This window comes from Aquarana catesbeiana, linkage group LG03, assembly GCF_042186555.1.
Source record: "Aquarana catesbeiana isolate 2022-GZ linkage group LG03, ASM4218655v1, whole genome shotgun sequence".
Classification (NCBI taxonomy): Eukaryota; Metazoa; Chordata; class Amphibia; order Anura; family Ranidae; genus Aquarana; species Aquarana catesbeiana.
This window is the reverse complement of record NC_133326.1, coordinates 620,071,999-620,087,822: the sequence shown is the minus strand read 5'-3', so window position 1 is coordinate 620,087,822 and position 15,824 is coordinate 620,071,999. Positions and strand designations below refer to the sequence as shown.

The 15,824-nt window shown below is 44.6% G+C and overlaps 1 protein-coding gene across 1 annotated transcript in view; it reads right to left on the bottom strand.

Moving 5' to 3' along the window:
• LOC141133152 (RING finger protein 112-like) overlaps positions 1 to 14,896 on the bottom strand; it is a 122,517-nt gene extending 107,621 nt beyond the window's left edge. Inside the window, exon 1 of the mRNA XM_073622327.1 lies at positions 14,674 to 14,896. Coding sequence (XP_073478428.1) covers positions 14,674 to 14,744 — 71 coding nt within the window. The 5' untranslated portion in view covers positions 14,745 to 14,896. The remainder of the gene's footprint in view (positions 1 to 14,673) is intronic.
• Positions 14,897 to 15,824: the final 928 nt, after the last annotated feature.

Below are 15,824 nucleotides of genomic sequence, written 5' to 3'. Positions count from 1 at the left end.
TACACTTTCAGGCAGGCAGGCAGGTGATTCAGTGATCTGCAGTGCATTCAATATATATACAGTCTCCTACATATATATATATCCACTGCATTCCAGTCTAGCCAAGCCTTTATTTGACTGCAGGCCATTCCTGGTGTACTTTTTCAAATACACTTTCAGGCAGGCAGGCAGGTGATTGAGTGATCTGCAGTGCATAAAATATATATACAGTCTCCTACATATATATCCACTGCATTCTAGTCTAGCCAAGCCTATATCTGACTGCAGGCCATTCCTGGTGTACGTTTTCAAATACACTTTCAGGCAGGCAGGTGATTCAGTGATCTGCAGTGAATTAAATATATATATAGTCTCCTACATATATATATATGTCCACTGCATTCTAGTCTAGCCAAGCCTATATCTGACTGCAGGCCATTCCTGGTGTACTTTTTCTAGTAAACTTCAGGCGGTGTTTTGCTAATAAAATTTTACAGCATGTCTGGAAGGCTACCAAGGAGAGGTAGACGCTCACAGGCCACAAAAAGAGGGCAAGCAGGCTCTGTGTCTACAGCCAACAGTGCTGGTCGTGGACACAGTGCATCCTCAGCAGGTGGCCATGGGGCACGCTTGTCCTTTTTTTCGGCAGCTGGCTGTGTTGATCCACAACATGCAGAAGAGTTGGTGGAGTGGATAACTAAGCCGTCCTCATCCTCCTCATCCTCTGTCACCCAGGCTCAGAGTAGTTTGCCTGCCAATGCAGCTGCCAAATTGGCCTATTCCATCGGCTCAATGTCATCAGTCACGCCTTCCCTAGCCCCACCATCATGCACGGAGGGGTCCCCCGAATTGTTCAACCACAGTGTCGGGTACATGCTGCAGGAGGATGCGCAGCGTTTTGAAGGCTCTGATGATGGTATTCTGGTTGAGGAAGGCAGTAACGTGAGCCCAGAGAGAGGGGGTGCCCAAGAAGGACAAAAAACTGTCAGTCATGTTCCCCCAGCTGCAGCATACGGCCAGGTTTGCTCCAGTGACGAGGAGGGGGTGATGATGAGGTCACTGACTCTACGTGGGTGCCTGATAGAAGAGAGGAGGAGGCACATTTCCAATGAGGCAGGATGCCCTGTAGGGGCCATCTTAAGGGCAGCCACCCGACTGCATCACACCGCAGAGCTCCGCATGTGCAGGGCGCTGCTGACTCCCCACGTATTTTGAAAAGTTCTTTGGTTTGGGCCTTTTTTGATATGTGTGCAGCAGATTGCAACATATGTCTGAAGCGTATCAAGCGTGGCCAAAACAGCAGCCGCTTGGGCACCACATGCTTGACCAGACATATGTCGACCTCCCATGCAGTCCGTTGGCAACAGTACTTAAAAGACCCACACCAAAGAACAAGGCGGACCTCTCCTTGCTCTTCATCAGCTGGGATCTCCAACCCCACTATACCTTCAGTCCTCTCAGAAACCTGCACCGAGAGGAGTGAAGGTGTATAATTAGGTGTTGCAAGTACTTGCGGGCAGTCTGCTATCGCTACACCAACATCCGATTGTAGCAGGCAAATTTCCCTACCCCAGTTGCTAAACCATAGAAAGAAATTTGGTCCCAACCATCCACATGCTCAGCAGCTGAATGCTAGCTTGGCTAAATTGCTAGCACTCAAACTGCTGCCTTTTCAGCTGGTAGACTCTGCCCCCTTTCATGAATTTGTGGAATGTGCGGTACCTCAGTGGCAGGTTCCCAAATGCCATTTCGTTTCACAGAAGGCCATTCCGGCTCTAAACCGGCATGTGGAAGGCAATGTCTTGGCCTCGTTGGACAGGGCGGTCAGCGGTAAGGTGCTTATTACCGCTGACTCATGGTCCAGCAGGCATGGACAGGGACGTTACCTTTCTCTCACAGCGCACTGGGTAACTCTGCTGGCAGCTGGGAAGGATGCAGGACAGGGCGCAGTATTGTTGGAGCTTGTTCCGCCACCACGCCTCCAAAATGCTAGTAGTGGTGATTCTGCCACACCTCTCTCCTCCACCCCCTGCTCTTCTTCTTCCTCTATAGCCTATTCCTCTGCAGATTTCTCCTTGGAACCAGTGGTGCTCCGTAGGCGTTCAAGGGGTTACGCAAGCACTCAGGCAAAAAGATACTATGCAGTGCTTGAGTTGGTCTGCTTAGGGGACAGGAGCCACACTGGGGCAGAGATTCTGTCAGCTCTGTAGGGGCAGACTGAGAGGTGGTTGACACCACACCAGCTTCAGCCAGGAATGGTGGTTTGCGACAATGGCACCAACCTCCTCTCCGCTCTCCGTCCGGGACACTTGACCCATGTTCCCTGTTTGGCTCACGTCCTTAATTTGGTGGTGCAGCGGTTCTTGTGCAGGTACCCGGGCTTACGGGATCTCCTGAGGCAGGCCAGGAAAGTCTGTGGGTGTTTCTGCTGGTCATATAATGCCAGTGCTCAGCTGGCTGACCTTCAAAAGGAATGCAACCTGCCCAAGAACTGCCTCATTTGTGACATGCCCACCAAGTGGAACTCAATGTTGGCAAAGCTGCAGCAGCTTCACATGCAGCAGAGGGCCATCAATGAGTACCTGTGTGAGAATGGCACCAGGACAGGGTCAGGGGAGCTTGGCTTTTTTTCGCCACGCCAGCGGCTACTGATCAAGGATGCATGCATGCACTGTCATGTCACCATTTGAGGAGGCCACGAGGATGGTGATCAGTGACAGTGCATGCATCAGTGATACTGTCCCTCTTGTCTTCCTGTTGGAGCACATGCTTCGTGGAATAATGGACAGGGTACTTGAGGCAGAACAGAGGGAGGAAGAGGAGGACTTCCTTACCTCTCAAGGCCCCCTTTATCCGGATAGTATTCTTGCGGGCCCGCCAATCACACAGGAAGAGGAGGATGACGATGAGGATTGTGTCAGCATGGAGGTGGAGCCTAGCACTCAGCATCAGCAGCAGTCTTCAAGGGATCGTTTTCAGTCCCCAGAAACCCATAGACTTGTACGTGGCTGGGAGGAGGTGGCTGTGGATCATGTCATCCTTAGTGGCCCAGAGGACTCCGGATCGAATGCCTCAGCAAACCTTCACTGCATGGCCTCCCTGCTCCGGCAAAGCCTGCGAAAGGACCCTCGGATTCGTGGTATTAAGGAGAGGGATCATTACTGGCTGGCAACTCTTCTTGATCCATGTTACAAGGGTAAGGTTGCGGAATTTATCCAGCCTTCGCAGAGGGAGCATAGGATGAAACATCTTCGGGAGGCCTTGCAGAAAGGTTTGTGCAATGCATTTCCAGAGCCTGGGAGGTTACAATTTCCTAGTCCTCCTGGACAACGTGGTGCTGAGGCTTCGGTCAGTCAAAGAAGGAGCGGTGGAGAAGGTGGCCGTCTGACCGATGCGTTCAGACAATTCTTAGTCCACAGCCCCAAGGTCTGATCGGTTCCAGCAACCATTGCCAGCGTCTGATTTACATGGTGCAGGAATACCTAGGGGCAAGATCAGACTTGGAGACCTTTCAAAGCGAAAATCCACTGGGTTACTGGGTCTTGAGGATGGATCACTGGCCAGAGCTTGCACAATATGTAATTGAGCTACTGGCCTGCCCTGCATCCAGCGTTCTTTCTGAACGCACATTCAGTGCTGCTGGAGGCTTTGTAACCGATCATAAAGTGCGCCTGTCCAGACTCAGTTGATCAGCTCACCTTCATAAAAATGAATCAGTCTTGGATCACCAGATACCAAGCACCTGATGCTGATGTAACCAATTAATTTTTCTATGAATGTGTGATCCCTTGAAGACTACCTATGCTGAGTGACTATCCTGTTATGCTGAGTGACTATCCTATTTCTCCTCAATATTCATGTTGATAGCTTCTAAGAACATTTTTGTTTCAGGGCACCACCACCAGTACCTAAGGCCCAATTTTTCTGCCCCTGTTTGACAGGGGCGCGTAATTACAATTTTTGCTGTAATATTTCACGGCAGGGCTAGTTCCTGCACTCAACTAGAGTATCTGTGAGGGGTTGCAGTGTTGTGGCACCACCACCAGTGCCTAAGGCTCAATTTTTCTGCCCCTGTTTTACAGGGACGTGTAATTACAATTTTTGCTGTAATATTTCACAGCAGGGCTTGTTCTTGCGCTCAACTAGAGTATCTGTGAGGGGTTGCAGTGTTGTGGCACCACCACCAGTGCCTAAGGCCCAATTTTTCTGCCCCTGTTTTACAGGGACGTGTAATTACAATTTTTGCTGTAATATTTCACAGCAGGGCTCGTTCTTGCGCTCAACTAGAGTATCTGTGAGGGGTTGCAGTGTTGTGGCACCACCACCAGTGCCAAATGCCGCGTACAAACGACCGGTCTTTCCGGCAGAAAAGGTCTGACGGAATCATTCCATCAGACATTCCGATCGTGTGTGGGCTTCATCGCACTTTTTCTTTCGAAAATTCTGACAGACCTAGAAATAGAACATGTTTTAAATCTTTCCAACGGAATCAATTCCTATCGGGAAAACCGTTCGTCTGTATGTTATTCCGACTGACCAAAAACGATGCAAGGGCAGCTATTGGCTACTGGCTATTGAACTTCCTTTTTCTAGTCCCGTCGTACATCATCGCATTCTAAACTATCAGACTTTGGTGTGTAGGCAAGTCCGTTTCAGCGGAACTCCGTCGGAACCCTGTCAAAAAAACCATCAGAGTTTATTCTGCCGGAAAGTCCGGTCGTGTGTACGCGGCATAAGACCCAATTTTTCTGCCCCTGTTTAACAGGGGCGTGTAATTACAATTTTTGATGCAATATTTCACAGCAGGGCCCGTTCCTGCGCCCACCAAGAGTAACTGTGAGGGCTTACAGTGTTGTGGCACCCCCACCACACCACCACCAAAGGCCCAATTTTTCTTCCCCTCTTCAACAGGAGCATGTAATTACAATTCTTGATATAATATTTCACAGCAGGGCCCGTTCCAGCGCCCACCAAGAGTAACTGTGAGTGTTCTGGTACCACCAACACCTAAGGCCCAATTTTCTGCAGAGTATATAGGGCAGGCCGTACAGTATATACAGGCGGTCCCCTACTTTCAAACATCCGACTTGCAAACGACTCCTACTTACAAATGGAGGGAGACAACAGGAAATGAGAGGAAATCTACCCCTAGGAAGGGAAATTCTCTCCTGTAAGAGTTAATATGGGAAAAAGGTGTCTCCACTGATGCTTTATCACCAATCCTTGCTTCCCTAATAACCCAAATTTTTCAAAATCCAATTGTCATTGGGACAGAAAGTGAGGTGAAATCTTATGAACAGGGGCACAGACAGCAAAACAAATGTTACAGGGGTGATAACCCTTCCCTATGTTTTCCAGAAAGCTTAAAAATAGATTTTTTGGCTGGAGCTACACTTACAAAATGTACCTGTTCCAAATTACAAACAGATTCAACTTAAGAACAAACCTACAGTCCCTGTCTTGTTTGGACCGCCTGTATACTGCTGTTCAGAGTATATAGGGCCTGGGAGCCCCACGCCTTTTCTTTTTTTAATTTGGGTGTGGGGTTCCCCTTAATATCCATACAAGACCCAAAGGGCCTGGTAATGGGCTGAGGGGGGGGTACCCATGCCATTTTTCTCAATAATTTTCATCCATATTGCCGGGACCCGACATTACATTACAGCCGCAAGCAGTTTTGAATGACTTCTATTCCTTTAGAAATGTCATTTTGTGCAGGGACTGTTCTAAACACAGGAAACACGCGCCACTTTACAGGCATACTATAGTCACCTCCCAGGTACGATATTTAAAGGAATATTTCACTTTTATTTTTTCACTGTAACCGCTTCAATACAGGGCATTTTCACCCTCTTCCTGCGCAGACCAATTTTTAGTTTTCAGCGCTGTCGCACTTTGAATGACAATTGCGCGGTCATCCAACACTGTACCCCAATGAAATTTTTATGGTTTTTCCCCACAGATCGAGCTTTCTTTTGGTGGTATTTGATCACCTCTGCGGTTTTTATTTTTTGCGCTATAAACAAAAGAAGAGCGACAATTTTGAAAAAAACACATTATTTTTTACTTTTTGCTATAATAAATATCCCAATCTTTTAAAAAAAAAAAATTTTTTCCTCAGTTTAAGCCGATATGTATTCTTCTACAAATTTTTGGTAAAAAAAAGTTGCAATAAGCGTATATTGATTGGTTTGCGCAAAAGTTATAGCGTCTACAAAATAGGGCATAGATTTATGGCATTTTTACTTATTTATTTTTTTACTAGTAATGGCGGTGATCTGCGATTTTTTTCGTGACTGTGCAATTGGTGTTTTTTGTACATACCATTGGAACAGCTAACCCAATAGCTCCATTTTTTATTTATTTATTTATTTTTTTATATTTAATTTATTTTAATATTTTTTGCCATTTTTCAATACTTACTTTGTGTGTGCGCACTGGTGGCACCGGCCGCTGTTTGTCCTTCCCCGTGCCTCCCCTCACATCCCGGAGCCCTGACGCATACTGTGGGTTTCCCCTCCGCCTCCTTCTGACGTGGGGTGGGCAGGGTTTCCCCCACTGCTCGTCAGCGTCATGCCCTTTGTGTCGACTGTTTGGCGTCCTCGTGGCGCCTATAAATCGGCCAGCCGGCTTACCATCCCCAGCAATAGGGAGACTCGGTGTGACACCCATGGCTGGTTACGCTTGGCCATGCTGGCGGCCAGGCCTGTGGTGTGTCCCCTGTCCCCCATCTCGTTGATGCATGACGTTGGTGGCTGGTCTCGGGCAGCGCTCCTTGCATGGGCTTCCCCCATTATTGGGACCTGCACCCCTGTCTTTGGTGCACATCTCCCCCACAATACCACTTTTCTTTTGGCTCCTTTGTCCAACTTATCTTGCAGCAGGTAACCATTTCTTTCACTAATTTAACGCTCACCTTTCCTTCTCTCCCCTCACCTCCTCTTTCTTCCTCCTTTCCTCGTTACTTTGGTTTCCTCTTACTACTTTAGTTTTCCTTTTCACTCTGCTTCTCACTCCTCCTCACTCCCTATTACCTCCCTTTCTTTTCTATCCCTCATATATCCTCATTCCACTTCACTCACATGTTTTCTCCTTCAGCAGGTTCCCCCTCCCAGGGTTTATTCCCCCCTTCCGTTCACCACACACCAATTTCACCTTTTCATAATTTGACCAATTTGGGATGTTGCCTTTGCTGGTTGTGTGCTGCCCGGGCATGCCCCCTCAGCTCCGGGATGTGGCATCTTTGGCCGGTCAGACTCTCGCGGCTGCGCTGCCCCCCCTTTGTGCGGATACATTCATGTAAGTTTGGGGGTCAAATGTACGGATGTGTGAGGGTTTTCACATTTTTGCATTTGCCCACCCATTTTTCAGATCACCAAATATGTCATTATCTCTATTCATAGATGATTATTATGGTCTTGCTCCTGATGATTGACTTTAAGGTCCCGAAACGCGTAGAGCTTACAACTACCGTTATAAGAACATATTCATGAATTTCCTACATTCCTTTCTATCAAGTTTACTTTCTCCTTTATTTTAAAGTGACGCTTCAATGCACCAATTATCCGCTTTAGTATTATTTACACTGCAATTAATCACGTACTTATGTGACCTGTGCAAATGTATAATACTGCCGTATATTCCTTACTGGAGTCAGGACGTATGTTTTATATACTACCTTACCTACTTATCTTACCTTACTAGTATTTCTATTGACGCTTTAATACGTCAGCTATTTTTATGAGTATTTCTTACAATGCAATTAATCATGTTATTATGTGACCGGTTTATTTGTAAAATACTGTTTTAACCCTTGGTTGGATTATGTATCTATGTGTGGCGATTGATTTTCAAATATTGATATACATTATATGTAATGAATTGTATACCTCCAACCTTTGTTCTATGTATTGACTCAATTAAAAACCAATTTCTATTTAATTCCTCATTTGCATCCGTGTGCTTCACTCAAAGTCCCGCCCCTTATTTCCTTTGTGACTGTGATTTTGCGACGGACATATCAGACACTTTTGACAAATTTTTGGGACCATTCACATTTATAAAGCTTTCAGTGCTATAAAATTGCACTGATTACTGTGTAAATGTGACTGGCATGGAAGGGGTTAACACTAGGGGGTGATCGAGGGGTTAATTATGTTTCCTAGGGAGTGATTCTAACTGTAGGGGGGGGGGACTCACAAGGGGAGGAGACCGATCGGTGTTCCTCTGTACTGGGAACACACCATCGATCTCCTCTCACCTGACAGGACGTGGATCTGTGTGTTTACACACACAGATCCATGGTCCTGCTCGGTTAACAGGCAAACGCGGGTGCCCGGTGGTCATCGCGCCCGACCGGGCATGAGCACCGGGTCCCGAGCAACGCAGCGGGCGCGCGCGTGCCCTAGACGGCCGGGAAGCCAAGGACGTCATATGACTCCCACCCAGGATGGGAGATCCCTCCTGCGGACGTCATATGACTATGGGCGGGTATTGAAGTGGTTAAGCATTATTAAAATCACTGCTCCCGAAAAAATGTCCATTTTTCAAACTTTTTTTGCATTGATACATGTCCCCTGGGCCAGGGGCCGGATCCCCAAACACTTAACTATTTTTCAACCCGCTGTGTAGGAAGGGGTCATCAGCTCTCTTTTGTAGGAAAGAAGGCTGATGACCCCTTCCTACACAGCGGGTTGAAAAATAATTCTGTTTTTAATCCGAAAAAGGGCACTAATCATTATATAGAAGTATTCATTAATATGGTACAAGATGAAGTTCGACAGCTAGAAGTAAAAAAAAACGCCAAACTAACCAATCTATTTGGGAAGGAATTAAACTATTGGAAGATTATAAACAGATAGTGGTTAGACCAGCGGATAAGGGGGGTGGGCTGGTAGTACTAACTAAAGATTATTATAATAAAGAAATACAAAGACTGCTTGATGCTACTGCCACCTATAAAAAACTGAGCATTGATCCTACACAACGGTTAAAAACTGAATTATTGAGATGGGTATAAAAAGGACTATTAAAGAAAATACTTAACCAAAAAGAAGCAGACTACCTTATTCTGCATGCACCTAAAATTCCAGTGTTATATATAGTACCCAAAATGCACAAGAATAAAGAAAATCCACCAGGCCGCCTCATTATTAGTGGGATTGGCCCTCTGTACTCCAGGCTGGGGGAATATCTCGATAGGTTCCTCCAGCCTCTAGTTACACAGAGCCAATCCTACCTAAAAGACAGTAGGGAACTAATTGTGCTTTTGCAAACCATTACTGTAACTGACAACACATTAATGGCTAAGGTAGATATTGAGTCTCTATACACAAATATATGCCACATGGATGCGCTGGAGGCAGTAAAATGGGCTCTGTCAAAGGAACCTAAAATGACGAAATCTCAAACCAATTTTTTTGTGGAAAGATTGGCTTTGGACATGGGTAATAATTATTTAAGGGCACTTAATGATTATTACAACCAAACAGGGGGCGTTGCTTTGGGGGCAAGTTATGTCCCAAGTGTAGCGAATATAACATTAAATAAATGGGAATCGAAAACAATCTTTAAAAATAGAACTAAGTTGCTTCTTTTTTATAAAAGGTACATTGATGACGTCAGCCAGTTATGGTTATAGGTTTTTTGGGAAAAATTAATAGCAATAAATATGGCCTAAAGTTCACGGCAGAATGCAGTCTAGTGACTGTTAACTATTTGGATCTCATGCTCCCTAAACACCAGAATACCATTGGCACAAAGACCTTCTTTAAAGAGACTGGTAGGAACGCCTTTGTGCCAACTCACAGTTGCCACCATTCACAGTGGATTTTTTTCTACAGGCAGAAGTACTCACTAGTAGGTTTTTGGAGAAGGGCTACCCATTGCGGACACTTGAGAAACTTCTAGAGCAGGTTTCAGCAATGGATAGACAAACACTTCTAGTTACCAAACCAAAAAAGGAACGCAAAGGAGAGGTGGCATTTATATCAGGCTTCCACCCACAGTACAAACAAATGGAAACCATTTTCAAAAGATTTTGGCCAATTTTGCTTCAAGATAAGGATTTACAATCTTCATTATCAGCAAAACCAAAATTTATCTATAGAAAAGCCCCCGGACTAAGGAATCTTATTGCCCGCAATGTTCCAGACCCTCCAAGAAAACCATCTACTTTTTTTGGATGGGTCTGGCTTTCATTACTGCACTAGATGTAAGGCCTGCAAAAAAACTAAAAAAACCAGGCACTAACAAAAAGATCTCCAATTTCCAATCGTTGGTCACCAAACAAGAATTTAAAATCAAACCTCTTATCGCGTGTTACTCAGATCATGTGACATATGTTCTGGAGTGTCCGTGTTCCCTGCAATATGTGAGTAGAACCTCATGCCATTTAAAGATTAGAATTAATGAGCACCTTGTAAACATTAAAAAAGGTTTTCACAACCATCCCAACACTTTAAACTCTTTCACAATAGTGATCCGACTCTTTTAACTTTTTATTTTACACACATGAAGAGAGCCATCTCGCAAAATGAAACCCATTGGCTGTATAAGTTGCACACTATGCAGCCTTTTGGGATGAACATTGAATTAGATTTAAATTGCTTTTTGGAAAACGATTAAACCTCGGCATGTGTGTACATACCCTCTTCCCCCTGGCTCCCCAATTTTATGATCAGATTATTACCCCTATGATGCTTCTTTATTTATATTTGGGTATTGTTTTGCAATTTTTCTGTCCCATTTGCTTTTTTGTAATGGGCTTTTGATATCTTCCACTAAATGTTTTACTCATGAAAGGTGAATTGAAGTTATTGTACTCCTATGGATGTGTGTACAGGAGATATCAGCTGCAAAGCAATGTGAATCGGCACTGCGGCTGCATAATACGAGTCCCTCTTTCTATAATCATCACGCCCCTAATCCGGCCCCTTTTGACTATAAATAACATGCTCCATCAAATGTTTTACTCAAATAGTGTATATATTTTTTAAATAGTGAATCAAAGTTATTGTACTTCTATGGTTGTGTATATAAGGATTATTAGCTGCAAGCAATGTGAACCGGCACCGTGGCTGCGTAACACGAGTTCCCTATTCTATAATTATCAAGCGCCTAATCCGGCCCCCTTTGACTATAAGTAACGTGTATCCTAGTGACCAAGGTATACTTCCTGAAGAAGTTATGAAACGTACGTCGGAGCGGTACCTGGTCATGCCATCCTACGTCACATCCGGCATTCCTGGTTGTTGCTGTCGACAGGTGGAATGCACGCCGACCACGGAGGTGGCTCTACAGCATCCATGCACAGTCCCACTACCGAAGAGCTAGCAGCCCCAGTGCCGGGTAGGCACCATCAAATGTAAGCAGCCTCTTGGCTCTCTTTTATGTTTTTAGCTTTTTAATAAACTGAATTACGCTATGGATATCTCTACTGTCTTTTATATATCCCATGCCTAACTACCCAGGGAGGAAGCTTTCCTGTTCATCTCCAGTCTATATATGTGAGCAGGCACTATCCTGTACAAGTGTTTTGTGACTTTCTTTGTAACAAAAGAAGTCAATTACATCTGGTAAGCAGATTTAATATCCAGCACTGTTGGGTGTAGTCTCTTGGTGAAAGATATCCTACTATTTGCTTAGAAGATTATCTAAACAGAAGATCACTTTGTCTATAATAGAACTGTGTTTCCTTCCTTGTTTGGGACTTTATCTACTCACGATTGTTATGTTTTTGTGATTGATTGCATATATTTTTATACCTTTTTGTTTATTATTATTGTTTTATATCACTTAGGTTTATATGTACGACCATTGCTTAACAATTCACATCACTTGTTATTTTTTGTTAGTATTTTTGATAATATTAGTCACTGTCTAGCGCCCTCTATCTATCACTCAATTGCTTTTTGACCACATTGTCTCAAATCAGGGAAGCAGCTTATTTTCACTACTTGATTTATTATTATTCTCTTGGCGCGGAGTTCACACATTTATTATACAGTGAGAGAGAATTACAGTAAGTAAATAGTTGCGATAAGCAAACTGAACCATTGTAAAAAAGTAATGTTCTGGTGTTCTCAAGGGCAGAAGCATAGTTGTCAGTAGTAACAAAAAACAAACATAAGGACTAGAGGAGGCCAAGCCTTAAAACTGTGAGGAGATACTCTGAGCTACAGCACATTCTTGGCTGCTAAGGCGGGGGTGGGGTGTCAGTCAGTTGAACTATAGAGATTGGGAGTGAGAAAGACCTCCTTGGCTGAATAGGAGAAGGTTGAAGATGCCGGAAAAAGGGAGAATGCAAGAAAGAATAGGGTTAGATTAAAGCCTAGTAGCAATTTAAACTTGTCTTCTTTTTCAGTGTCTGCCCTTAAAGCCATGTTAAGGGAGGATGATCTTCAAAAACCTTTATCTACCATCTATAAGTTCCTTTTCCCTGAGACTAACCTACATTTGAGTGTGTGTAGGTCCAAGTGGGAGTCGGTAGTTCCTGATTTGGACACGGAATATTGGGAGGATGTTTGGGATGCACCCTTTACCAGGCTAATTTCAGCCTGTGACCAATTGATTCACTACAAATTTCTGCATCGTATATACATGACCCCGGCGAAGATAGCTAAAATTTTTGGTTCAGTCACCTCTTCTTGCTGCCTTTGTTCTGCAAGGGGGGTTGCCTTTATGCATATCTTCTGGGATTGTCCTGATATACAGAAATATTGGAAGGCTATTTTAATGTGTGTACAGGAGGTGACCACTATCTCTTTAAGTATATAAGTACCTGAAATAAATAAATAAGTCCTTCTATAAGGCATTGCATGCTCGGGTTGGTGGACAATTTGGCTCCTACTACAGCTATATGAACCTTACTCACTTTATTATTTTTTCATGCTAGAAAACACATACAGTAGTCCTGTCTTGGAAGAGTTCTACTTCTCCATCTGTAGCGTCCTGGAAGGCTTCAGGGAATAAGACCTTGCCCTTTTAAAAAACAACTTATTTGGACGGGGGGGGGGGGGCACTCCTTAAATTTGATAAGGTCAAGGGGGGGGGGATGGATGGCTTCACCTCTTACTGTAATGGACTAGTTTCAACCTTTTTTAATGTTATCCTTTCTGTCACATGAGTTTTTTCGATATGTACCCCATTGACAGGGCATGTGAGTGGTCCTTCTGCAATAATATATGGTGGGTCTCATACCTTATATCTCTTGGACAGTGTGGGGTGGTTTTCTCACATGGATCCCTATGTTTTGTTGACTTATGTGGGGGAGTTGTGTCTCGGCTGAGGAGGCGGGGTGGGTCGGGTTGGCAAGCTTCACAGGCAATGTTCGCATTTATGTCCTAATGTAAGACACTTTTTCTTTTTGTGTAATACTTTTTTTGTTTTTTGGGGGTAGATGCTTACCGTATTATGGTGAGCGGTCCTTAATGTTTGATTGTATACTATACCTGTTTGTGGAAAATAATAAAAATAATTTTGCAAAAAAAAAAAAGCCTAGTACACACGGGCGGAACTGGCCAGTTCAATAGAAACCAGCCGACATTCAGCCCGTGTGTACGGCATCTGGTCTGACAGAAGCCGGCAATGTCCAAAAAAAGTCTGCCGACCGGCTCCAGGTCAGCATGCTCAGCCGATGGCTGAGAGAGCTGACCAGAGTGTTCTGGAGGGGGGCTGTCAGAACAGAATAGCACAGCAGGGGAGATCAAGGTACTAACAGCGGATTGTCAGTATAGCGGCTCCAACCTCAGCAGTCAGTTTTTTCGGGTGAACAAAAAAAATAACTAGTTGTGTGAATGAAGCTTAAAGCGGTGCATCTAAGCATCACAAACCAAAAACACAATTTCATTCATTTTTAATATTCAAAGCAAGCTCCCCCATCCATCCATGTCTCCATGCTTTATTTTGTTGAGATATCACTTTGAAAAACACCCCTAGCATTTCTGGCCATGGCCAACTTAAGTAAGGGCACATGATTCATGTAGCATTTACTTCCTGGAATCCATCTGCCCTTAGCACAAACATGCATGCAGGAGGGTGTGCTTAGAAGAGAAAACCCCTCCTCCCCCCCTGAACACTCTTGGGATGCATGACATAATTTGCCTAGGAAAGAAACCAGGAAGTAACAGAAGAAATGTTGAAAAAAAAGTTTAAAACAAGGAAATCTGATATACGGTACTTTCCTATCTATTTACTAATGCTAGCAGCATGACGATTAAAAATAATGCTGATTGGGAGATTAAAGTTCCACTTTACGAAAGAGAGAGCAAAAGAGTGTGTGGTCTTAGAGGACAATGTGAGTGAGGATATCATAATGTCAGTAATGTATGGTCAAAGTAAAAAAGGATGAGCGTAGGATATTCAGGGTTGCCAAACTTGCAGAAAATAGTTTTGTATCAAGTATCATAGGAATATTTTCTCTCTACATAACAGCTAATATATATAAAACATCCCACATCACAAAGTCTTTTTTAAGAACATAATTCTGCCCCTTATAGAATGTTTCGCTAAAATAAATGTCAACTACACACAACTAAGTTGTGGGACATTGCTCTTCTCCCAGCCATGGTCTTCAAGAATAAAATGATCAGAAATTGCTAGATTTAAGATTAACTAGACAGTTTCTTTCAATCCTGATAGCCATTTGTTTTTCCCCCAGTCTTCAAAATGAGAGACAATACTGTTCTTTCTTACCTGGAAGAGTCTTGTCTGTCCATGTTTGCCCACATATCAGACTTGACTGTCCTGCTCTTGCTTTCACGCATTAAGTACTCATCCTTTGCTATGCCTGCACGTTGAGTTTCTGTTCTGAGGAATAGAAACTGAAACCTGACACTTACTATATAAAAAATCTAAAGTGTTGTTAAAATGGGGTGGAATTTTTCACGAAACTCAAACACGTCATCTCCTAAACAAATATATCTCTGCTATTCTTCCTACCCACGCAGGTTATGAAGAATAGCAGAGATATATTTGTTTAGGAGATGTGTTTGAGTTTTGTGAAAAATTCCGCCCCCATCTTAGCAGCACTGCCCATCATTACATAGTACGCCCCTTCTGTAGGCATGCGCCCCTCCCACGTGCCCATCAAGAACAAATCCACCCCTTGCAGAGTTGCATGAGCATCGGGAGCGTGTGGCACAATGTTGGCTATTGTGTGCAGGCACCATCTACAGCTAATCTACAGCTAATTCCGATGTTCGACGGCTTTCGGCTGCTCCGTACTGCGCAAGCGCTGCACATGCGCAGTACCGGGTGGGCATTATTCGACAGGGGGCATTTCTCGACAGGACACCGGGAACTGTACCTGCCGTGCTGCTGGGGGACACAGATCGCTCTGTAAGGAGGGCTCCGCTGCTGCTGCCAGGGACATTGAAGTAAGAAGAGCTCTGTTGCTAGGGGACACAGATCGCTCTGTAAAGAGGGCTCTGCTGCTGCCAGGGACACTGAAGTAAGGAGAGCTCTGTTGCTGAGGGACACAGATCGCTCTGTAAGGAGGGCTCTGCTGCTGCCAGCTGCTGGGGACACTGAAGTAAGGGGGGCTCTGTTGCTTGGGGACACAGATCTGTAAGGAGGGCTCCACTGCTGGGGGACACCAGATGTAAAGGAGGGCTCCGCTGCCAGGGACACCAGATGCAAAAGAGGGCTCCGCTTCCAGGGAACCAGATGTAAAGGATGGCTCCGCTGCTGGGGGACACCAGATGTAAAGGAGGGCTCCGCTGCCAGGGACACCAGATGCAAAGGAGGGCTCCGCTTCCAGGGAACCAGATGTAAAGGATGGCTCCGCTGCTGGGGGACACCAGATGTAAAGGAGGGCTCCGCTGCTGGGGACAACAGATGTAAAG